Below are 26,790 nucleotides of genomic sequence, written 5' to 3' on the forward strand. Positions count from 1 at the left end.
GCTGTGGCCTCCATTAAGTAGGTCGTGTGATGAGGGAGGGACGCTGGATGATAGTGATAGGGGGCAAGCAGGTGGCCGGAAGCAAGCAGCGGGAAGCGAGAGCAAGAAAGACAAATATACTGAGGGACAGTGATTTATTGAAAACAGGCACAATGAAAGTTACAGCGAGACAAACAACAAAAAAATGCAGCACACAATTAAGAAAAACAATAGAACAGCTAGGCAAACCAGTTAGAGACAACACAGCACAATACAACTAATGTTACAGCAAGGCAAACAGAAAATACAGAATACAGTAGAGCAAAACCAAGAGATAGAAAGGCAAACCAGTTAGAGACAATACAAAACAGGGACAGACAAAAGGAGCTGAGCAAGGAGTGAAAAAGGAGACCTGCTGATGAGGCAGCAAGGGGGAGCTGGTCCAAGGACCCTCAGCATGTTTCATTATTGAATCACACATCAGTAGAAGCTGAATGATATTTTTATTTAGAATGCCAGTAGGGACTTAGGAGTACGCGCTCCCAAAAATAGACAATCGGTTGCGGAGTATTCTGTATTACAGAGATGGCATCAGGGCGTAAACCCAGGTCCCTGAAAGCCCTGAGGCACCAGTGGAGCCCTATCCTTCAAGGGGCCCCCAGCCCTCCAAGAGGACCCAAATCCATTCCAAAGCCAATTAATATTTGTGAGATATTAGAGGCCCCTCATCACTTACTGCAGTGGGTAATCATCTTTTTGTGTTATACCACTAAAGGGCATAGAGACTGTTGTATTACCACTGTGCTATAGTAGCACTAAAACTGCTAGAGGTAGGCCATTAACTCCCCACCTAAGACAAAGGTAGATATCATCCAAGAATGCCCCTGCACACCAGCAGCAAGGTCCCACTTCACAAAGTCCATCAGCAAAAGATGAGCCAGTTGGAACTGGGAAAGTAGTCTTTCTTCAGCAGTGACTGCCAGCCCCCGTTTCAAGTGGTTGCAATGGGTGTGAAAAGGATAGACAATTGTAATTCAGGCCTTGTGTTACAATCCTCCTTATCACAGAAACACCTATATCTGACTACTGTGAAGCTCCAAACTATCCCCTTCCTTTTTTACCCATGTCACCCAACTAACAGGCACATATGGGAACTACAAAAACAACTCACTACCCTTCCTTTCATATCCATTCCCATCATTCTATCCCTTCTTTGAACTCTACTAAACACAAGAAATCAACAGGACAAACCTAACACAACTAATGCACACAAAAAAAAGAAAAAATAATACTAATCTGCTAACCGCTAATTTTGGGCTCCGGAGTAGCGTGCTACTCACCCCAAAGTGCTTCAACACCTCATCTGGGGTAGTAAGCGCTATATAAATACAATTTACAATTACAGTGACAAAATTGACAGAAGCAAAATGTGCGTACCAAAATGCTTTATCTGAGTTACTGGATTGCCAGATTATAATGCTTATATGAAAATTACTCTGATGTTCTCGTATTTTATATAGTCTGGCAGCGTTGTAGAGCTTATTTCTACTATCCCCTTGTCTGTGTTGCTTGTTCACTTCCTCCCATTGTCTGTGTTCCCCTTTACTGCCACCCTCCATTTCTTTTGTCCATGTTGCCCATCAGTGCTGCCCACATCATTGAACTTTTTTCTAGTTTTTAACTATGCTAGACAGCAGCCGTGCTGCTCTACAAAATGGCTAAAAGACAATGGCAAAGTCAATAGCTCTCGCAGAGGTGTGAGCTATTCACCTTACCAATGGCGGTTTAGGTCTGACCTTTGTACAGCTGTTGCTTGCTCACCAACCCCATGTGCTTCCTTCCACCACAACATACAGGATGTGTCAGCCCTCTTCAGCATTTGCTCTATTGCACTATGAGTAATGTGCATGTCCCCCTAAAATGAAATTAACTTATGTGTTAGTGCTGGTGAGCATTACTTTCCATTTTCATTTTTCTTCTTTTCATTTTTGTTTTAGTCTTTCTTTGTGTTTAAACTCAGTCTTGATGTTACAGTAATTCACAGTCAAAGCCAATAAAACTTCTTCAGTGTGTACATTTGTTCATGCGGTGTATATTCACACTCAAAAGTGGTTTCTATACTTGCTCTCAGTACACGTCAGCCAGAAGTCACACATACTGTTGTATACAATTTTATGTAGGATTGTTAATTTTAAATTTATTTTCAAAATCAATTTTCTTATTGAAAGTGAATGGCTGACTCGTTTATGTAGTGGGAGGTTTCAATTTTAGTCTCTTTTAATTTTGTATAACATACTTGCAACAAAAAATAAAACCATCATGCAAGATTGCAGAGGTCAGACCTATTGCCGTTGCCTCCTCCTCTGACCAGAGTAAGATTCAAGTTACTAAATTTCTGATGGTAAGACAATCACATTTTGAGAAAAGACACAAAATGTACACTAGACCGTAATATGATAAAAAATAATCGATTTTTACTAAAATGCTAGAAACAAATGGAATACCCCTTTTACACATCAACAGTGCTATCCTTGGTTTCATTACCTGAAATATTTTTTAAATCAGCTCCTGTAGCAGTCCCACAGGAGACAGCTGTAGACAATCAGTGTGACATCCCTGAAGTCACAGGGTTGTGCAGAATCAGCGCTCTACATGAAGGACAGGTGTTGTGTAGTTTTCACTAATTAGTAGGAACTGCATATTTGTGGGCAAAACAACCGGTCTCACATTTGTGAAAATTATAGCTGTTGGTGTTCAAAATGGCAATTTTTTTTACTTTTGTTATTTTATTTGCAGAGGAGTGATTATATTTGCCTAGTGCTATTGGCAATTTTATGACCTGGCAACACTGGAGAACCAGAAAATAGAAACTAAGTTATGAGGGACGGGAGACAAGAGTAATATGCTGTAAGAAAAATAAGCATTTGCAATGCAATAGGTCTCGCATTTGACAGAGTTAGAGCTAATGGCGCTTGGCATGAGAATGTCTTTTACCTATATGTTTTGGTTTAGAGTGAAGTGGATGTATGGAAAGAGACACAGTTTCAGCACTGACTAGAGGACTTAGAATGAGGAATTACTGACTGGACCAGAGAAGCTGCTAGCAGCACTGTCTAGAGGACTTACAATGAGGAATTACTGCTGAGACCAGAGAGGCAACTAACAGCACTGTCTAGAGGACTTAAAGTACCACTGGGACCAGAGAAGCAGCTGCAGCACTGCCTATAGGAATTAGAATGAGGAATTACCATTGAGAGACAGCTAGCAGCACTGTGTGGAGTATATAGAATGAGGAATTATGGACAGGACCAAAGACGCAGCAGAAGCACTGCCTAGAGGGCTTAGAATGAGGAATTACTGACTGGACAAGAGAAGCAGCCAGCAGCACTGTCTAGAGGACTTCGAATGAGGAATTACCAACAGGACAAGAAAAGCAGCTAGCAGCACTGCCTAGAGGACTAAGAATGAGGAATAACCACTGGGACCAGAGAAGCAGCTGCAGCACCGTAACGAGGCCTTTGAATGATGAATTCCTACTGGGACCAAAGAAGCAGCTTCAGCACTGTCTACCGGACTAAGAATGAGGAATGATTTGATGGCCCATGTGACACCAATTTAGCTGGTTCCAACTTGTTTTCTCAATGGTGGTGCCATTTGGGGCTGCACCACCGGGGACATAGTCTTCCACCGCCCTCAAACTAGGGTGGGCCGAAAGCAGACGTGGGGGGGACTGGATATTCACCTTATTGTAGTGTATGTCCTTTTGTAATCCTCCTCTGAATTATGCTGTAAGACCAGCCCTAGCCCCGATGCCAAATATGCACATTAAATAAGCATGCACTGTATACATATGGTAGTAGTAATTGATCCATATGATTCTAATAATTAATCCGGATCTGTAATTAGAAAAAGATACATTAAAAACAATGACCTGTCAGCCATGCTGGCAGGCCATATATGTTTAGTTATGCATGCAACTTATGAATATATAAGTCCAACAAAGTGCCCTGAAGCATTGGAAGAGCACTCAACAATGTTCTGCTATCCAGCAATATTATGCAGCTTGCTCACATGCTCTGTCATCTGATTATCACAGCCGACGCGTTTCAGGGCAGGAGGCCCCTTCTTCTTGGGGGAAAAAACACACACAAGATGCCTGCATTCATCGTTTCCGGTTTTAGTCACCAAGCCCACCTCCCGTGGGCGTGTCATCATTGCACTCTCCCTCGGTGAATTCTGGGGCATGGAGTCCTTAATGCAGGTGAGTGATTTCCTTTAAGTAAGTTCATGCGTGTGTTTCCAATTAATTATTCATTCTTTCCTCTTAGTGAGTTACGGAGCATTAGAGCAGGCTTATTACGCATTTTGAGCATTGTGCCATTTCAGTCCTGACCTGTTCAGAACCGAGGCCTTACCCAGCTAGTGATTGCTGTTTTCTCCAGCTGCCAATGGTGCTCTCCCCACGGCCGGGCCGCCGTGCATCGATATAAGTCCAACAAAGTGCCCTGAAGCATTGGAAGAGCACTCAACAATGCTCTGCCATCCAGCAATATATATATAGTGGGTAGGTGCTCATATGGTCTATCTTGTGTGCTCTCATAGTGTGTCAGACATGCCACACACTGTAAATGGGTGAAAAACACTCGTAAAATAACACTTGTGAGACAAGACACCATAAAACATAGAATAAGTTGTCCCTGTGACGTACGTTTGATAATGCTATATTATAGCATCATGGTTGATGCCAGGGGTAGAGGGCCTTGTAGTCCCACACTAAAGAAATTGGGGAAAAAATTATATATTACAGGTCATCTGATGCTCCTGATGTTGCTACTCAGGTGTAGGTAATCACCTAAGATAGCATATTCCATACAAAAGAAACAGCTACTTCATTAAAGCCACCTCTGGTCCAAATAACCTTCTCCTCTCCCTCGAGGCCGCATAATGACTGGGGCAGCGCCCGCTCCTGGATTTAAAGCTTGTTTTCGACCCAGCGGCGGGAACGATCCAGAAACAGCCTAGTCTTGCTGTTTCGATGTTTCGTTGGTGTTTTTTTGCATTGGACACCAACTTTTTTGGGTAGTTCCTTGCCAGAAGCGTGGCTGTCAGTTTGTCGGCTTTGACGAAGTAAGTGGGGGGGCCCTATTTCTTTTGTATGGAATAAGTTATCTTAGGTGATTACCTACACCTGAGTAGCAACATCAGGAGCATCAGATGACCTGTAATATATCATTTTTCCCCATTTTTAGTGTGGGACTACAAGCCCCTCTACCCCTGGCATCAACCATGATGCTTTAATATAGCATTATCAAAAGTAAGTCACAGGGACTACTAATTCTATGTTTTATGTTGTACTGTCATGTGGTGTCCTGTCTCACGAGTGCTATTTTACATGTTTTTCACCCATTTACAGTGTGTGGCATGTCTATGACACACCATGAGAGCACACAAGATAGACCATATGAGCACCCACCACCTACGGGTGCGATATATATTTCTGATGATAATTATCATTGACATTTTGGATATTATTCTCATTTCCTTATGTGCAATATAATAGTTTTTTGATATATGAAAGCTTCTTTCCCTGTGAGGGTTATGGAACAAAAATATTTATAAAGCACTTGCACTTTAGAAAGAACTGAAGTTCCGAAGATGATTGTATAAAGGAGAACGAATCTATTTGCACTAAAGCACTAGCACTTTATTGCCAAGGATTGCACTTTATGAAATAGGCACTGGCCAAGTAAATTATCTGAATTAAGTTTTTATAAACCTTTAGCACTTGCACTTTAATTTAGAATCTTGCACTATGATGTAAATTTTAAATGTAATCAACTAAAAACATTGGAAAAGAGATGCAAGAAATCAAGGTTTCTGATGATTACAAAAATCCAAATTGTTTGAGTATTTAAATTATGAATGTATCATATTGATGTCATTATTCGAACATTTATTCCTGTTCAAAAAAGGTTTAAGAATGAGGGATGACAAATTGGATAGGCTGCATAAATGAATTCTGGTTCAAAACAAACATGTTCCAAAATGGCGGCCACCATGCAAGAAGTAGAGCATTGAGTGAATGCTGTGAGTCAAGTCCCTTGTTAATGTCGTTCACTGCCTTTCAGTATTTTAATGAAAATGTAATGGCACTCAGGCATCGTGAACAAGGCAGCGTGAGACTGCTGAAACGCATTGATGTGATTTCATCCAACAATAAAGTGACAGAGTGACCTAATTTCCCTCATACGTTGCAGGCATAACTAAACATATGTGGCCTGCCAGCTTGGCTGAAAGGTCGTTGTTTTTAATGCATCTTTTTCTAATTACAGATACGGATTAATTACTAGAACCATACGGATCAATTACTAGTACCGTATGTATACAGTGCTTGCTTATTTAGTGTGCATATTTGGCATCCTCAAGATAAGATTCAGTAGGAGTGGTACACACGGGGCTGGTCCCCGTGGAGTCCTGATGAAGAGCTATTAGGGGAACAGCTAGAAACATGTTGACACAAACATATTACTGAGACAACCAGACTCATTAAAGTCAGGTTTCTCTCAGTAACAACCCCTTATTTTTAACCATACCAACTAGGGGCATGAGTAAAAGAGTGGCCTACTAGTTGGGTATTTTCAAATTTTCTTTTCCACTCACTCCACATCATTGCACTACACATAGTCTACAATAAAGTGCTTCTACGTATCTCACAAATCGCAGCATGCCTCAATCCGTAGAGGATTGAGAGGAACCCCAATGATGAAGCATGTCACCCAGGGGCAACCCTGATGGGTGAGGGCTCTCTAGAAAAAAATGCTTTTTCTAGACAAGTGCTTACGACAAATTCTCGTTGTATCTTATCTAATTCCTAAAGGGCAGGTTTTCTTCGAAATACTCGATTTTTGTTTTACTACGTAATCCAAAAACATGCAAAATTTAGGATGCCTGCATCTCCATGTCAATAAATAATACATGAAGGGGAGATTAACTAGCTTTTCATACTTGGATACATTTGTAAAGTAGAATTACATTATTGTATTGTTTGTTTGGCTATACATTAGTGTACATGGATTTTTAGTTTTTGAAGTGTGGATAAGACTTTTTTGTAGATTTGTGGCATCTGGGAGCTTCTGACTCACATCTCCAAAAATCATGTTCTAGCACTAATATGTTTATTTCGAGTACTCCAGAATCAAGGAAAACTGAAGCGGTGGCATGCTGGAGCCTGAATCTATCCATGGCTCTACATAAAATAATTGAAAGAGATATCCAAGGGGAGGCAGCCATGAATGCAGGGAAAAGACCAATCAAAGGAACGCACAATTAAAATGGTAAAGTGGATGGTGACGCCTGGGTCTTCTTATAAGACCTAAAACATAATAAAACAGATGCTATAGGGAAGATAGAAAGAAGCACGGAATCTGCAGAAAGTATACAGTGGCCAGCTTCCAAACAAATCCGCAGATGTTTAAAAAGAGCTAATCAGAAGCAACAGCTTTACATGAGCACCAGTTACATTACAGAAGGTCATACATATTTCGACAGGTGTGTGAGAAGGCCCTCCTACTGCTGTATATGTACAAAGGGAAATAATTCTTCAGTGATCCAACCACAAACCCTGAAGGACAGTGTTATAACCGGGGTCACCGATTGACACGGTAGCTTGGCGCGAGGCAGGAAGGCACCCGAAGGCAATGTGTAAAGCAGTTGTGCAGCACAAACTCACACGGACTTAGTAATGCGCACACAATGAAGAGACACCACACTAGGCCTGGGCGAAAATTTCGTTCCGTTCGTGGAAATTGCGATAATGTGACATTTTTGCGTTCCGCGAAGAGCGCGAAAATGTCAAAATTTCCGCATTCCGCAGCTTGGCGATAATTTGTTTCTTGCTCGCGCTGTAAAATAATACATTCTCGCTCGTGCGCGATCGCCTTACCTGAATCCCTGCGTTCGCCGATGAGTTTTTTTGATCCGGTCACGTTCTCCATGAGATGTTGTATTGTTTTTAGCCATTTGCGCTGTCTCGCGACAGTTCGCACCCGTAGTGACGTCATGCGTCGCGCGATCACGTCTTTCTTCTCGTGATCATGCACCGCGAGACTACTGAAAACAAGATGGCCGCACCCGCGAGCAACCACATGTGTAAGTTGCCGAGCCGCAACCATGCAGAAAATCTCGCGAACATGCGGGAAAAAAACTTCCGCATCTTCGCGATATTTCCGCGTGTTTGAGATAATTTTTAACATTTTCGCGATAATTTGCGAAAGTGGATTTCGCAAATTCCGCCCACCCCTACACCACACCAGACTGTTGTATAAAACAAGACTCTTTATCTCATTCAGGTCATGGCAAAGGAATTCATTTCAGTGAAAGAGCAGATAATCTCAGGGCAACATTAAATTCATTTCAGGACAAAACATGCGTAAATTCATTTAAGGAAATCAGGGCATGAATATAACACCAAAACATTCCCTCTGTAGGGGGCTAATCAATGCAACGCTCCTTATATAACATCAATACAGGCGACATCACTTTGGCGCATCTTCAATAAGGGCAACACTTCCTATGCGCAGATTTAATGCAAGTGAACATCCCCTAACACCTGGGAAGCCACTTTAGGGCTGGTCTCAATCCTATGCAGGTGTGGTCCCGACATCTACATCCTATTTTCTGCAGCAGGAGCTCCCTTTAGGTACCCAGCCCTCCTGCACATGGTAAGCACAGGCAGCCGGGCCTACTGAGGGGCACAGGACTTGAGGCCCAGTCTGATTGACCCAGCGGTTAGCAGTCCCAGTTTAAGTGGTACCGGCCGTAATTCACAACCCCCATGCAGAGGCTCGTGGCAGGTCCCCCCGAGGACACAACAGCTCAGCCGAGGAGGATGGCACCGCAGAAGTCGGGCGGCACGGGGACTAGTTTCCAGGTCACGCCCCTCTCCAGGCAGCCCCCTTCTCCTCCCATCGGGGCTCTCTCCTGGAGGGGGGTAGCAGGCCTCTTTATCGTCCGCGGGGGTCCCGCGGGCAGGGGAGCTGGTCCGAGGGCTTCCACCCGCAGCGCAGCCCCTCCAGCTAAGATCTGGATGAGCTCCGGTTCTTCCGGGTCGCTTCACGGCCTGGGGACCAATGGGAGCGCGGCTCACCGGGGGCGTGGCCCGTGACGCCGCCAGTGCCCCGGTTGCCGTGCAACACTTCACGAGCACTCCCCAGGCCTAGCCCGGCCTACACAGCATCTGCAGCAACCCTCCCCTCGCTTCGGGGGTCGCGGCGGTAAAAAAGCCACGGGATCTTCTCCTTGGGCCGCCTGGGGCCCACGGCGCTTCTGACTTCGCAGCGCCTGGGCCGCGGCGGTGATCTTGGACGCAACGCTTCTCCTGGTCCAAGCTTTTGCAGGCGGATGCTCGGCCAGCGGCGGCGTGTCCCCCACGCCAGTGCTCCTCCTCTCTGCAGCGCAGTAAGGGGGGATTTGGGTGATCTTGGGCACAGGGCACGTGCGGTTGCAGCGCCAGGTGGCACGCTCCGGTTCTGGGTCCACAGCGCTTCTCTGCCCTAGCGCTCAAAAGCAGGGGCAGTTTCTAGCTGAGCAGCGCTGCACTTGCTTAGTGATCCATACCTTGCGATCCCTAGCAGCAGCACTCTTAGTTTCACAGCGCTCCTCAGTCTCCGCGCTGGTAGATGGTAGCTTGGTTGCAAGCTTCTTTGGTGGCAGGATCTTGGGAGGGAAAAAGGGGTTGAGTTGGCAGGCCAAGAGGCAGGATAGTTCTCTGCAGCACACTGGAGTTGGTCTCCTGGGGTTCCCCCTCACTGGGCAAGGTCAGCAGGCTGGCAGAGTCCCTCAGCTATCCTGAAAGGCAGCAAAGCATAACTCCTCCCTGTGCTGGAAGGTTCCAGGAGCTTCTACATGTCTGTCTATGGGACAAAAAGGCGGGACGGCAAAGATACAGTAGCACCATGTCCCAGCCTGCTCCTGACTACTGGTGCATGTGTGTTCAATGGCCACTCCGAAGTAGCAGGGGCCTGTGGCAGCCATGTTATTAGGAGAGAGCACCTGCACCTCAGCACTGTTTGGCAGTGGTAAGGCACCCAGAGGCCTAGGTCCAACAAAAAGACATGGCAAAAATAAGGCGAAAAGCACCAAAAAAATGGGGTAAGACCACCCTAGGGCTGACAGGTGTAACAGGCAATGCTCGCACAGTCCGTTCAGTGGAGTAATTCCTGGGCTCACACACTTTCGCTGAGGCCAGAAGTGGCTGCATGTTCTGTCGCTTTAGATCCAGGGGGAATTCAGTAAAGAGTTTATAGTCTCAAAAGAGAGGATTAATCCACAGTCCTATCTTTGGGAACACTTGTGGCACCGGAAGCCAATGGCGCCACTGAGCGGAAGTCCTCATGTATACCCGTGGCTCGCACCCAGACTAGAAGAGGGGAGCGCAAGCTGCTGGATGGATCTGGGGCCAGGCTCAGCATCCCTAAAGTGGCAGCAGATCCCAGACTCTGCCTGAGCCATGGGTAGAAGGTGTGGTACTTTGAAATTTGGGACCACGTAGGAGGCAGGGCCCTACCCCTGTCTAATCCGGTATTAGCGAACCGCGAATGGTCAATGCGGTATGTACAAGTGCTTTGTATAACGTTTTAGCTATAAATGCACTGTGTATATGAGAGTATACACGGACTACGTGGGTTCCATCTTAGAGCGGTGGCCATCTTATGGTTGCCCTCACATAGGCTACACATTACAAACAAGTACGGGCCTTTAGAACACATGTACTTTCTGTTGGACTTCTCTGTGACCTGGGCAGCTTGGCTCCACTGCCCCAGGTCAGTTCGGTCCCACGAGCTGCCCGTCCTGCGGCCACCTGTGATTAGCATCAGGGTTTGACACACCATAAAGCCTTTTCATCCCACACGAGCCTCCAGCTAATCTCTTTCACACCTGACTCTTCCTGCTTTATGACTTGTTTTCCAAACAGGAGATGCCCGTGTTTATTGGGGCCTATTGATATCTGATGTGGGATCTGAGCCTCGCTGGGTAAATAATTGTGGGCTGGCTTAACTGGAATGTGGGATGGTCATCATGACTCTGCCTTTTCGTTTGTAATGTATACCTGTAAATGACCATACCGTAAAACAAGGAATGTGTGCCTGAAGCATGATATTTTGTATTTAAGGAGAAGCTCGTTTCTGTAACTTTAAGCAGTCTCCTGAGAACATACATGCTGTTGTACTTCTCGGATACCTGTAATTGGTCTGCAGCCAATAAATTGATCTTTGACTTCACCCAGAAGACTCTGTGTTTCTGTAGGTCTGAAACAGGAAGAACCCGAAGTCTTAGGGTGTGTTCCCCTGCACCGCTGGGCTTAAAATTCCCAGTACTTCAGTTGGCGCCCAACTCGGGACGATTTCAGCGGTACCGGTCCAAGCCTAGAGGTTCGTGAGTAGCTTCGTGTGGAAATTCTGGAGGAAGGCCGCCACTTCATCGACCCCTGCGTGGTCCGAAAGTCTTTTCTGCGAGGTTCTCCGCGTCCCGACGGCTACAAAGGACTGCTGCCCTGATTAATCGCCCTGTTTTGGACCCTTGACGATTTTTGGTAGAGCGAAACAATCGAGAGAGTCTGCTGGTGACGCCATCGATCATCGATATTCAGTGAAGTATAAGTGGAGCGTCTCCCAGTTTGTTTGGTATCCTTCGGGATTTTTGGTATCCTTCGGGATCGCTTTGATTTGGAGCTTGCAAGCGCCAAAGCCAGAGGACTCGTGTATTCACGAGACTATCGTAATCGATAATCCTTTGACGTTTGAAACTAGACTAGTGAGCGAAGATGCCTGGTTCTAGTGTATTTGGTAATTGGTTTTGTTTGAGTTGTAGAAGGGATTTCCAGTTGGAGGATTCATGTCCAGTTCCTCCAATTGGAACTCCAACTTATGAGCTTTATGTAAAACATGGCGTGGGCCCCATTGCATATAATGAAGTATGGATCCGATACACCAGAAAGGACGGTGTTTTAAAATGGCCCCAAAATGGTAGTTTCGATACAGATATCTTAGATAATTTGGAAGTGAAATTGTTTAAAAAGAAAGCCCGGCTGGCGATGTTTGATTCTTTCCGCCTATGGCGAAAGGAAGCCAAACAGAAGGAAATTAAGCTAGCGAAAAGGAATAAGAGAGAAAGAGGTATGTCTGTAATGCAAGCAGCTGTGCAATTTAAAGATAATGAGGAGGAACAAATGAATGAACAGCTACATAGACAGCGCAAACTAGGGATCGATAAATGTTACCCTGTTTTGTCACCCCTTGTGCAAGATGAGACAAAAGAGAAAGAGAAAGATTCCCTAATGTCCCATTTGTTAAGTTCGCCACCCCCGTATGCGCAGACTGCCACAGCACCTCCACAGCTTGTAAATGCGCATCCTCCAGTTAATATGCCGCAAGCCTTCCTACAGCCGCCAGCTCCTCTTCAACTGGCTCCTATCCCTGCAGTGCAGCCCTCTCAAGGGTCGCCAGTTTTGTTACCTGATGCCCCCGCGCTTCCTGCGACTTTGCCTAGCACATCAGCTGCCTCCCCTGGCGCTCCTTCTTACACTACCCAGGTACCTGTATCTGAATCCATTTTTCTTCCCTCTGTCTATCCCCCGTTTTCGCCTCAACTTCTCCTTCAGCACGACAACGACTAGCTAATGTAGTTACTAGTTTAATGTCGCCTCTCTTTGGGTCATCTAGTGTGACTCCTGGCTTACAGCGTAAGCAATTGCGCAGTCAGCTGACTGGTCCCGACGAGAAAGAGGTGTTAGATCATCTGGCGCGTAGGTGGATTGGTTTCCCTTCACTCTATAATGTGGAATCAGTTGTTAACGTTTTTCACCAATGGGATGCCCCAACACAGAGGTATGTCTTTGACAAAATGTGTGAATTCCTCTGTGAGGAATTGGAAGATAATGGTTCAAACCCAATACCCCAGGAATTGTGTCGAGTGCGATTTGATTTTGAAAAAGGTACAATTGTGGGTCCCAATGTAGATAAAGCAGTTGCGACTTTACTGTCCTTCAGAAATGGCGATTGTTAGCAATCATTGTTCGAACAGGAACTCCCTGTGGGGAAAAAGGTAAAAGCGCGCCAATATCCGATGCGTGAGGTTCCCCCAGTTTGAAGACCTGCTGATCCAAATGCTAATCCGGCTGTCTTAGCACATTTTCAGCGTGTTTGGGTACATGTCCCATGGAAGCGTTCTGAGGTGTTAGCACTTAAGCAGACATTGCCTGACCCCCGTAAAAACCCTACAGGATATTATAAGGAGTTATCACAAACTGCAGAATCGTGTGTAATGAATCTGGCTGACATAGATATGTTGTTTGGGAATGTGGTTCCACAGCCTTTATGGGGATCCATTCGTAATGTAGATCACGCTGCAGAATTGGGTAACACATGGGCTAATATCATTGCTGCAGATGCTGGCCAAGTTGGTGGTGCGAAACCTGACCCTTTGGTAGCAGAACTCCCTGGTATAATTATTAGCAACATGAAGACTATAATGCCCGCGATGCGCGTAAATTGGGATAAACTGTCCGCATGCAAGCAGAAGAAAGATGAGACAGTGTCCGATTTCTTTACCAGGTTTGAAGAAACGTTTATCGACCACAGTGGTCAAGACATGAGCACTGAAGGTGGCCAATGGTTATTTGTTGATAAATTTGTGCAGAATCTACTTCCCGAGTTGTGTAAAAAATTAAAAGACTCGGAAAGTTCCTGGGCTGTTTCCTCTTCAGCGCAAATACTGGCTACTGCACAGTATTATGAAAATAGAGATAAAGATGAGAAGGATAGAACAGATAAGAAAACGAAAGAACTGAAAACAAAGGTCCTCTTGCAGCAGGCTTATCCACCACGTGGAGGACAGAATAATTATAGGCAAACACAAGGTATCTATCAGCAACCCCAACAATTTCAGAATAAGCAGCAAATGAATGGGTATTATCAACCACAAATCCCTGTAGGTCCCAACCAATGTTCATATTGCAAAGAGGAAGGTCATTTTAAATATAGTTGCCCTAAATTAATGCAGCGTAACAGTAATGCATATGGCGCAAGAGGTAGAGGTGGTCAGCATGCTCCTAGAGGCAGAGGGCGTGGAAATGTTCCCCAGAACGCGCGTCCTCTTCAGCCTCAAAATACCATAAATAGCTTTGATCAGCAAGCCAACGGGACTGGTAATACAGCTCAGTACTACAATAATGATTATTATGCAGAAGATGACAATGTGGAAGATAATGATTACTAGGACAGCCGTAGACAGAGAGAGGGAGTTGTTTCAGTGCCAGTGGATCAGAGCGGACCTTATGTTAAAGTAACTACAGCAAATGTAACGGAGCCCTTTCTGCTGGATACTGGTGCTGCAAAGAGTTCAATCATGCATTCAAAACTCCCTGGCGCGCCTTTGTCTGGCGAAATGAATGTTTCAGTAGGTTTTTCTGGCGCCCCATTTAGGAACCCGATTTCTAGTCCTATGTCACTTTCTGTTGGACCTTGTGAGCTAAAAGCACCCCTCATCCTAACGACAGGTTGTGGTGAAAATTTGCTAGGATTAGATTTGCTAAAAAGATTGCATGCAACACTATATTGTTCTCCCTCAGGAGTACAACTTACATTAGGTAAGAAAGTGATTTCCCCAATGTATTTGTCTAAAAATGCAATGCCACCTGAATTGTCATCCTTTCCGGATGGCCTTTGGGCTACTGGTCCCAATGATGTGGGTCTTCTGGAAATACCACCATACGTGGTCACTTTAAAAGCCAATGTCAGATTGCCACGTATTCCCCAGTACAAGATCTCCAATGAAGATCAGAAAGCATTGTTAGCAATTGTCAGTGATTTGATTAAAAAGGGTGTAATTGAAGAGACAAGAGGCAACGTTTGCAATAGTCCTGTTTTACCTGTCTTAAAATGAACAGACCCTTCACAGCCACCTGTTTACAGATTTGTGATTGATCTTAGAGAGGTTAATAAGATTGTTGTGCCACAGTTTCCAGTTGTCCCTGATATAACTGCCTTGTTAACTATGATTCCAGCCTCCGCTGCATGGTTCTCAGTGATCGATCTGAAGAATGCTTTCTTTAGCATCCCAATTGCAGAGGAGAGCAGAGACATTTTTGGCTTCAGTTTAGGAGGTCGCAGCTTCCGCTTTAAACGCGCTCCACAGGGCTACTGTGAAAGTCCATCAATATACAGCCAGGCTTTAAAAGTGCAGCTTGATGCACTTGTTTTACCTAGTGGCGCTATCCTTATTCAGTACGTTGACGATTTACTAATCGCCGCGGATACTGAAAAGATTTGCAAAGAAGCTACATTGTTGCGTCATTTGTCTGCCTTTCATCACAAAGTGTCTCTCTCAAAAATGCAATATTGTCGACAAGAAGTGACCTATTTAGGTCATCTCTTATCGAAGGAGGCAAGGAAACTGACCCCAGAGAGAATTCAAGCCATTGCACAATTAAGTGTGCCTAGAACACAGAGAGAAGTGCGTGCTTTCTTGGGCATTACTTCATACTGTAGGCACTGGATACCAAATTTCTCCTTGCTGGCAAAACCTTTGTTAGCATTAACATGTAAAGACACACCGAATCCTATCCCATGGTCTGAAGAGTTTCAGAAAAGTTTTTGGGAATTACGTAATGCATTATGTTCAGCTCCTGTGTTGGGTACCCCTGACTACAGCAAGCCTTTTACATTGTATGTTCATGAAAAAGATGGTTGCGCATTATCAGTGTTAACACAGCCTTTTGGCGATAGACCGCGTCCATGCGCATATTTTTTGTCAACCTTGGACCCAGTAGCGAGGGCATTGCCAAGTTGTCTAAGAGCTACAGCCGCCGCAGCTATGTCTATTCGACAGTCTGCTGGCCTAGTAATGGATAATACATTGATTGTTATGGTTCCACATGCTGTGGACACATTGTTAAACAGGACCAAGACACAACACTTAACTAGTGCGCGTTTGTCTGGATATGAGTTGACACTGTTAGCAAATCATATACACATAAAGAGATGCAACACGTTGAATCCAGCTACATTATTGCCGATTCCAGCAGACCTGGATGAGATTGAGCAACATGATTGTCTGTTCAGAACAGAAGAAGAGACGAAAGGGAGAGTAGATCTTAAAGATACTCCCCTGACTGAGTGTGATGGTACCTTATGGGTGGATGGTTCGTGTTTCAAGCTTCCAAATGGTGATACGACTGCTGCATATGCTATCACGACTTTGCACACGATTGTTGAAACTGCACGTGTGCCACAAAATTCGGCTCAAGCAGCAGAATTAATTGCCCTTACAAGAGCATGTGTGTTGTCTGAAGGAATGAAAGTGAACATATATACCGACAGCCAGTACGCCTTTGGCGTGGCGCATAGTTTTGGGCGATTGTGGAAAGAACGTGGGTTCCTGACTTCGCATGGAGCTAAAATTCAGAATGGCAAGTTGGTGAATGATCTCCTTGAGTCATTGACCCTACCGTTACAAGTTGCGATTATGAAATGCAGTGCGCACAAGAAAATCACTGATGATGTTGGTCGTGGTAATGCGTTTGCTGATGAAGTCGCGAAAGAAACAGCAAAAGATGTGAAGACTCGAATGTATGTTGCAGGCCCTGCAAGATGGGTTGGTGATGTTGGAATGTGTGAAAACACAATAGAGAGTGTGAAGTCCCTTCAAGCTGAAGCCACAGAGAAAGAGTTGAGCAAGTGGAGAGAAAGTACGGGTAAGTTGGATGAGAATGGTTGTTGGATTGATTTGTCAGAACATAGGCGATGGTTGTTACCTGATGCATATGTGCTTCCAGCGGTTACTATGGCACATGGAATGGCACATATCAGTATGAAAGGAATCTGTAAGTTGTTGGCTCCAGTATGGCAGAATGCTGGAATTCCCAAGTGTGCAGAGAATGTGGTCAAGAATTGTATGGTATGCTTGAAATACAACCCTGGTAGAGGAACCCCAACTCCAGCTGGTCATTTTGCGCCTCCATCATATCCATTTGAGGTTTTGCAGCTAGATTTTATCCACATGGAAAGGTGCAACAACTTGAAATATGTATTGGTTGTTGTTTGCGCTTTTTCAAAATGGATAGAAGCATATCCCCTAAAAGACAACACTGCTCTATCCACAGCCAAAGCCCTTGTGAAGGAATTTTTCCCTAGGTTTGGAATGCCAAGAATGGTGTGGAGTGATAATGGGAGTGAATTTGTGGGCCAAGTGATGAAGAATGTGTGTGAGGGATTAGGGATTAAGCAGAAGTTCCACGCTGCAAATCACCCCCAATCAGCTGGATTAGTAGAGCGCTACAATGGCGCTCTAAAACTCAAGCTGGCCAAAATCCAGGCGAGCTCCGGTCTTAAATGGCCTGACGCTCTGCCTCTAGCACTCCTGCCCGCCAGAATGACCGTACACTCACGAGTGGGACTTAGCCCATACGAGGTGGTTTTTGGCCGCCCGGCCAATGTATGGGGTGTGCCAAGACCGACGAAATTCAGTGAAATCGAACATCCAGTACTGCTTGACTACTTGTATGAATTGACGGCTAAATTGCATGTTTTACACCAACAGGTACATGATACTCTCCCCCAGGCCTCTGAGGCTCCAGGACACCCTATCGACCCTGGCACATGGGTGCTCATCAAGAATTTCCAGCAAAAAAGCAACGATGAGCCCCGTTGGATTGGCCCTCACCTCGTACTTCTGTCTACAAGATCAGCGGTTCGAGTAAAGGGAAAAAAGAATTGGATCCACGGCGCCCACATCAAGAGGATCCCTTTGCCTCTACCATATGACCAGTGGGTCCAGGAGGGTATCGCTGACTCTGAAACAGACACTGTACCTCGCTTTGGGCCGTTCAGTGATGCACACGTAAGAGGCACAACTTCAGCACAAAAGAGTGACGATATTTTGCAAGAAGCTGTGCCACCGTCAATTCAATTGGACACTACAGAGCCTGAACTCTTGTTTCAAGATCAGACAGTACCTGGCCGTTTTCACTATAATCTGAGACCAAGGCCTATGGACAAATAAATATTCCTTTCCCTTACCTTTTTGTTTTTGATATCATAGCTCTCCCATCTGAAGGACTTTCTTGATTTTTGTTTTTCGAACCACCATCCGGGTTCAGCCGCAGGGTCGCGGTGCCAAGACTTTGGGGTACAGGCCAAAGACGTTAGGTCAACGGTTCTGGTTGGTCTAGGGCGTTCCCTGGACTGACAGGCGTACTCCTTAGCAGAAGATACTAACCCGCCGCGAGCGGCACGTTTAGAGGATGGAGTTTTTCAAGATGGAGAGACCCGCTGAGGAAATGAACTTTAAGACTAGAATATGTAAAATAATGAAGAGCAAACGTTTTGTATTATTATGCCTGTTTATACTATGTAGTATGATAGTGTTTACTGTAGGATTTGTATTCTTCTCCTCTCAAGAGCCTATTGCACCCACTGAACAGCTTATACCTCCTCCTACTGTCTCCTTGCACTCTTTTCACCCTCTGCCTGAACATGAACAAGCTAGACGATCAGAGTTTGTAAACAATTTGTTTATTCAGCTCCTGCACCAGCACCAACTAGTCATGAATACAACCAATTGCTGGGTGTGTGGTTTAATGCCACATACCATTAATAAGGGTATTCCTTATCTAGTGCTGCCGTTTAGTTACAATGGGTCGTCATGGGCATTCCAGACCATGTTTCTCTTTGCACTAGATGCCTACTCCCCGCGACAACCGCGTTCCATCAGACCTAGCACAAATAATAAAGCTTTAATGAAAGGAGTTGCCGATATGAGCAGAGATATCGACGCATACTCATCTATACCCAAGGATGAGTTGAGAGCTTATGTAGGGTGGAACGCGACGGGGTATAGCATTAGTCTGGGTGAAAGACAGCGGAAAATTTCATCCCCAATCTGGGTCGTACCCCACATAGGTCGGTTCTGTTTACAAGGTAATGGGCAGAATCCAAGAGCTCAACTGGGGAAAAGTGACTGTACTGAAACGTACACTTTCCCATCACAGTTTTCCCCTGCGTTTTTGGCTGCCAAGGGTACATATTTTGTCTGCAATGACCGAGCATATACATGGTTGCCCCCTGATTTCTCGGGCACATGTTATATTGCAAATTTGCTACCGCCGACATTTACTGCTGCCTCTGACTATCACAAGACCAGAGTTGTGAGAGGCGTGATTAGTAAGGAGGATACTGCCGGTCAGGAAGCGGGAGACTTCTTTTGGGGTTTCCTGCCGTTTTGGGGACCTATGGTCAATAGTAGGAACCTGAGACAACTGACTCGTGTGGTTAAATCCACTGTTAATGTTACGGCTGGTGCCCTTGGTAATTTGACAGCTGAGCTCCAAGCGGATCGCCTCATGTCTTTGCAGAACCGCATGGTTCTAGACGTCATACCTGCAGACCGCGGTGGGGTATGTAAGGTCATCCAATCTAGTTGGTGCATTTTCATACCAGATAACGCTCCAACAGTTTATCAAGCCATCTCCAAACTGCATAAAATATCTGAATCCATACACGTGGATAAAGGAGATTGGTCACTGGTGGGGTGGTTCTGGGAACTGATATCTGCCTGGGGTTGGAAAGTTCTGATGGTCATTGGAATGATCTTAGCCATCCTTTTCCTGTTCTGTCTGTGCATACAGTGTGCTCCTGCGATATGTGGCCTCTGTGCTACATTATGTGTAAGGAAACCTGTATCGAGGGATGAGCTAAGTAATAGGATGATGCTACAGCAACATCTCCATGACTTCGTGAATATTGACCTGGACTCGAATTGAAATGAGTATAGTTATTGCCTATGTAAGGGCAAAAGGAGGGTCTGTGGTACTTTGAAATTTGGGACCACGTAGGAGGCAGGGCCCTACCCCTGTCTATTCCGGTATTAGCGAACCGCGAATGGTCAATGCGGTATGTACAAGTGCTTTGTATAACGTTTTAGCTATAAATGCACTGTGTATATGAGAGTATACACTGACTACGTGGGTTCCATCTTAGAGCGGTGGCCATCTTAAGATTGCCCTCACATAGGCTACACATTACAAACAAGTACGGGCCTTTAGAACACATGTACTTTCTGTTTGACTTCTCTGTGACCTGGGCAGCTTGGCTCCGCTGCCCCAGGTCAGTCTGGTCCCACGAGCTGCCTGTCCTGCGGCCACCTGTGATTAGCATCAGGGTTTGACACACCATAAAGCCTTTTCATCTCACACGAGCCTCCAGCTAATCTCTTTCACACCTGACTCTTCCTGCTTTATGACTTGTTTTCCAAACAGGAGATGCCCGTGTTTATTGGGGCCTATTGATATCTGATGTGGGATCTGAGCCTCGCTGGGTAAATAATTGTGGGCTGGCTTAACTGGAATGTGGGATGGTCATCATGACTCTGCCTTTTCGTTTGTAATGTATACCTGTAAATGACCATACCGTAAAACAAGGAATGTGTGCCTGAAGCATGATATTTTGTATTTAAGGAGAAGCTCGTTTCTGTAACTTTAAGCAGTCTCCTGAGAACATACATGCTGTTGTACTTCTCAGATACCTGTAATTGGTCTGCAGCCAATAAATCGGTCTTTGACTTCACCCAGAAGACTCTGTGTTTCTGTAGGTCTGAAACAGGAAGAACCCGAAGTCTTAGGGTGTGTTCTCCTGCACCGCTGGGCTTAAAATTCCCAGTACTTCAAAGGGGGGAGGTGGGAAGCGGGTGGGACTAGCCTGGAGGATGGGGTAGTAGAATCACCCTGCTATCTAACACTAAATGTGCATTATTTTGCAAACTCTGCAGCCAAAGAAATTAATTAACAACAGGGAAATGTGGTATTAACTGTGGTAGCTGCCTTCATTTGTCAAAGGCACATCACATATAGGATGGCTTAGTGGGTCAAGGGACCTGCTGCACACATGTGTATGCTGCAAGTCTCCCGGCTTTATACCGGCTTTGGTGGTCCATCTGTGTGTGTGAGATCTCTCATCGTGGTCTTGAATCACCATAAATAGATTCAGGGGTGGGGGTGGTTATGCGCTCACTGCGGGGTCTTCCGTGCAACGGACAGGTGTCCATTTAAAAAATTGAGTTAATTTTCTCGAAGATCCGTGTGTAACCTGCAGGTGCACATATTTAGTTCCTGGTAAAATAACTCCATGAATCCTGTGTACACTATAGGCATCTGTACGCCTAGAGCCACTCGTGTAAAAAACGTCACAAGCATTGCCTCCTTACTTGTTCTTCAGTGGTTAGGAAGATGCGTGCATTTTAAAGGTGTAGTAATTACACATTAAGTTTTAAATGTTAGTATTGTGGGTGGTTAGCTGCCTGCTGTTGGTGTAATTGCATACAGTGACTTGCATACCTTGAATATACACAGAACTGAAGAATGAAAACACGGCTCTATCTCTGCCTGCCTTAGATGCCAGTTAATTGTAAAGCAGTGGGCATGTCCTTGTTTCGCCTTGATGCACTGCTTGAGTGTGCGGACAGGCGGGTCAGTGTACGGCTTTGATGCCAGTGACCCCACGCCTGCCCCCGGCCAGGACTACTCATGGTTTTGGAATTGGATGTTTGATGGGTGGGGAGGAGAGGAGGGCAGGTGCAGGATCCTGCCTGCTGCAGCTGCACAGGGCACATTTAAGGTGGTAGTGTGTCGGTTGCCACTGTGTTCCAGTCCTGCTGGGATGAGTTCAGGCCTTTCCTGTCCGCTGAACTATTCGGACACATTTCATTACTATGCTTATTTAGATAAGCAATGTGTTTTCAATACGCTTTCAGCTGTTTCAAGTGCACCACAACCCCTTGGGTACCTCACACCTCTAGCGTGCCTTTTAACAAACGAGCAGCGCTTGCACACAGCTGCCACTGGCCCATCTCCTGGGGTGCGTACTTGTTATTAGTCAGCCGCCATGCGGCTAGGTTGCTCCTCTATGCAAGCCATACTGGGGGGGTGAGGAGGAAGCACCTGATGAGACAATCGAGTGGCAGCTCTGTGCAAGCACAGCTCAAGTGTAGTAAAAAGGCACGATCCTGCAATAAGCAGCGAGAAGGAGGAGGCAGCAGAGAAGACGAGAGAGCCTGCTGGAGTGTTAAAAGGCACGCTCCTTCAAATATGAAGAGGGGGGGAGATGGGACAGGCAGCCCAGGAGACGAGCAAGCTGAAGCACACGGGACGGTTATTAATCTATTAATAAAGTTGCAACGGCATATGGGAGGGGTCTGCCTTAGAGGCAAGCACCTTAATAAAGATGGTAAAATAGATACAAGTGGTTGGGGGAGATCGTGTCCAGCCTGCAACAGCTGGCAGGAGAAAGTCCTTTAAGAAAATAGTGGCCACAGACTGTCAATCAAATCTGCTGAGTAACAACACAAGTAAGAGGTCCAGTCGTCATGAGAGGTTACAATAGCAGACAAGGCGGTACCAAGTAGGGACTTCTAAGCCTATTCTGGGATCAAAAGCCACCATTTAGAAAGGACAGTAACAGTAGCCAACCGAAGAGATGGGTGTGAAATACCGGAATACAGCATGGCTTGGAGAAAACAGCGCAAGCGCTGCCTAGGCAAGACCTAACACTGATATGGAATGGAAGATTAAGTAAAGCCTTAACGCTTTTACACTTATTATTCGGAAATGAATGAGTGTTTTTGCCTGATTAGTTAAGGCCTGACAACAGAGCCCGGAAGAGACCTGTTTCAATGTCCATTGATTACATCCTTATAAAAGGTAAGCAGTATGGTTTTAAAAAAACATATCCCTGAACACACAGGAGATATTTTCAGAGGTCACACCGGGGTGACAAAAAGGGTGGTGGGGGAGACACCAAAGTGAGTTCTTCTACCACTGGCATGCCTTTGTAGGTTGCAGTTTACCAGCAGTAGGTATAAAATGCAATGTTTTGCTACAACACACACAGGAATTTAAGCTGTGGTGGGTTTGGGCAGAGGGTGAACTGGGGCGCGGGCTTAGCTTCCCAGGAGAGGTCTCTTCATCCCAGCAGAAGGGAGCACTTACCTGGGTTGATGTGTACTCACTTCATCCACAGGTACACCATGGCATGCTCTTTGCCCTTGCTGTTGGGTTGCAGGCTGTGGTTGGGCAGGCCACAGGAGAGTTCCTAGGGCAGCAGGGGCTCACAGTGTTGCTACAGTGGCTGTGTCAGGGGTTTAGCTGCTAACCGGCTGGCAGGAGTTGGCTCTGCTGCAGTAATGGTGCTGCTGGCTGTTGCGCCTGTTTTGTAGTGCCTCATGGTAGCTTGGTCCACGCCATTAGCCATAGCCCTCCTCTGGGTAGGCGAGCTGTGGTGGGTACAGTGCCTCGGCCGGTGGAGGATAGAAGCCAGGCTCCCGTTGGCAGTCGTAAGTGGCCAGTGGCATGCATGCATCCCCCTATTCAAGTAGTCCTCGCATGGAGGGAACTTTGGTTGAATGTAGTTGGAGTTCATGCTCAATAATTTGTTGGAGTGGATGTCAAGTGTACAAACTTGGCGGAGACACATGATAAGCACTGGTCAATGGAAGCCACGGGGCAGAACCCGGATGAACAAGTGAAGGGTGATATGCCCTTTACCTTGGATATCGTGCACCCCAGTTAAAAACACTGGAACAGTTGATGGCCAAGCTAATTAGAGAAATGCAAGCTCAAATAAATGGCCTCAAGCTGAAAGCACCTTGTAACTGAGCCCGTCAAGTGTACTTTGATCTCCAACAGATGCGGTGTAGTTTTTGTGAATTTTCAGAAATGCACGGAGATACAGGAAATATTAGGGTGCTGGTATGTTACACCAAGAATGTAGCTACACTTTAAGGTACTCTGGTGAAATGAGAGGGTCACCTGACTGGAATGCTTTGGATTTGGTATTACAACCTATCATCAATTTTCGTCAGCGTGAGTTTATAAACAATGCTTGCGGCACACTGTCAGCATTAGGACGAGCCTAGTTGCACCATTAATAAGAAGGCTGCTGTGTTCTACAATTCTGATCAGGGCTGGACTGGGAACCAAAACCAGCTATGCTGCAAAAACGTGCCCTGTAACAAAAACGGCCCCCAGGGGCCCAAAACCGGCCCCCACCCGTGCAGCGCACCAGGGGATTGCCCGGTGCCCGCTACGGCCAGTCCGGCCCTGATTCTGATTGAGCACGCAAATCTCAGGTTCAGTCAGGCATCGTCACAGCACTACCTAGCCTTCTGGGAAACAAAAACACGGAAATCCTTTTGGGTTATTTTACAAGTTATTTGCAGACCCTAAGCTTTTACCTATTTCTTGTTTGTGCGTTACTTTTACAGCTTTCCTTTCTGGCTTCTTAGGGCCAAGATGTCTTTTTAGGTGCCCGTTGGATGAACAAGTGGAGGATGATGAATGTTGTGGCCTTCACCCAGCCCTTTAGATCTCTCCAGCTGCAGCCCCTGCAATAATATAGGTGATAGTTTCCAAAAGCATGTTTTCTCATATATGTCCGTGCTTGCTGCCGGCGGCATTACCTCATGATGATGTAGAAGCCCTTCCCACGAGTCCCAGTTTACACTTTGCAAAACCCTCTTTTATATTTAAACATGGAAACATAAAAGTGAAGAAGTAGAAAGTAAACTGAACAGCTCCTGGTTCTTATGCATCGTGCTCTGCCGCGCGGCCTCCATACTTTAAAATAAACCTTGGCATGCCACGCTGCAAAAATTAGCAAAAAAGAGGTCCCTGTAAGAATGGATAAACAATGGAAACCGAAGAAAACTGTATTTAGGCGGTGCTCCTCAGCAAAAAGTGGAAGTGCATTTTAATAGGAAGCTGCAAATAAGAGCAACACTGCACTAAACCAATAGGAAGGCTGCAGGTGTGAGCAAAGTCCTTTATCGAATACAGCAGGTCTTCCAGACAATGCATGCAAGCTGCCTAGGTTAGACCTAAACTGGCTCAGAAGGGTTGTTGTTACTGAATGCCATCATTGCTCAGGTTTTCTTGGCAAAGAGTATGAACAGGTGGACTAGAGACTATAATTTGGAACATTCTCCTTTTTTGCTTGCCCAAGTTTATTTTTGCATGCGCAACACATACTTCAATCCCATGTTGCCTAAACAGATCAGCTAAGAAAAACAAGTTAACAGAGGAACCTACCCCTCAAGCCTTTTCACTTTCACACAGGTTTTAAAGTTTTTATTTTAATTTTATTTTTTTACAGAAATAATAATTGCATTGGATATTCCCATCTCAATTTTTGCGTTTGTATTTCGTAAAAGTAAGTTTTATTTAAGTGGTCTGTTCTGGCTTAGATTCTGTGCTTTAAAGAGGAAATTCACGTAAGCACCTGAAATGAATTTTCCTAATGAAATTTGTGTAACTCTCGTTATCAATATTTGCATTGTGATTAAACAGTTATAATTTCACATAACTAAAACATTTAGCAAAAGAATAACATTAGATGAGGGAAGATCAATCCTTTCTTTAGGTGAGCACATATTTTTGGTTGCAATTCTCAAAATCTTCAGGCATAATCTTTTCCCCCGGTTCATACTAGTTTTTGTTTTTTATTAAATTTACTACCTACCAAAGTTTTATCTAGTCACAATAGAGTCTCTCGCACAAAACAAAACCCAAAAAATGGCATTAGTACATGTCTTTTCGTATATTTGAAAACACTCAGATGCAAAATGTAATAGATAAATTATATTTTTCATTCCAAAATAAACAATACAGTATAGGCCATGTGAGCGCCAATAACTGCATCTCACCTTTCCAATGTAGGTATAGAGGACACTCTCTGGAGAGAGGGATCCGTCCTGCAGTTTACCAGCCAGGTCCACCATGGACAGGGAAAGGATGGTTTTGGGCTGCTCAAGAGGACTCTGGAAAAAGATAAACATATTTATTGTATCTCATACAGCTATGTTATCTTTAACCTGCTTAGATATCTCATCATTCTGAATCACTCAGTATTCTTGCCTAAAAATACATCAATTATACTCTATAACTTAGATTATATGATGAAGGCTAGTACATTCAGTATTTCTGTGGTGAAACGGATGTGGTGTGCAGGAAATTAAAACCTAAACCAAAAATATGTCCTGGGAAAATACAGCCGGCCATTGGCTGGGATTTAAATGCTTTTAAAATCATGTTCTGAGCAGGGCTTAATTTGTAAAATAATATGTGCCGGTGCCCAAAGTTTTTTTTCCAGAAGGCCACAGCTGGCACTTCCAAATGCCAGGGTTGCTGAATACCAAGGCTGCGTAGCCTTATTTCCATCGCATGCCTCTTTCTTCCACCACTATAAAATCCCTGTTCCTTTGACTCTTGCATCATGTTTTTTACTCCCGTTTTTTTCCCCTTGTGTGGGAAATTGGGTTGTTGGTTGAGCCACAATCCCTGCAGTGTGAACCACAAAAGTCACTGAATTAACCTCTGCTTACCAATCTGGTAGCTTAACACAAAAGCAGTCTGGCTTAACTTAGAGGCAATGTGTAAAGTATGTATGCAGCACAAACAACAGCTATTAAGTGAAAACACAACACAAGAAAAATCCCACACCAGTTTAGAAAAAAAGAGTAAACATAAAAAAATTATTTGCCATCAAAACAAGAAATCCAATCAGTAGAACCGAAGTTATGAATTTTAAAAGTTTAAGGTAAAAACTAGCTTCTAAATATCAGAGATCCAACTGCGGACATGTAGTTGCACAAGACCGGGTGAAAGTTGAAAAATAATGGTTGACTGCGATGTATCGTGGGTCAGAAACAAGAAGTGGATTGGGCCTGGATGGCGCTTACCCTAGGATTTTGAAGAAATTTGAACCAAAA

General features: G+C 45.0%; 1 protein-coding gene across 1 annotated transcript in view; it reads right to left on the minus strand.

Annotated features, from left to right (window-relative positions):
• The window catches only part of LOC146835057 (vitamin D3 hydroxylase-associated protein-like), a 568,587-nt gene that overhangs the window by 343,448 nt on the left and 198,349 nt on the right, over positions 1-26,790 (minus strand). Inside the window, exon 2 of the mRNA XM_085602723.1 lies at positions 25,726-25,839. Coding sequence (XP_085458849.1) covers positions 25,726-25,839 — 114 coding nt within the window. The remainder of the gene's footprint in view (positions 1-25,725; positions 25,840-26,790) is intronic.

The sequence above is a fragment of the Triturus cristatus genome, chromosome 4_2 (genome assembly GCF_964204655.1).
Source record: "Triturus cristatus chromosome 4_2, aTriCri1.1, whole genome shotgun sequence".
NCBI classification, from domain to species: domain Eukaryota; kingdom Metazoa; phylum Chordata; class Amphibia; order Caudata; family Salamandridae; genus Triturus; species Triturus cristatus.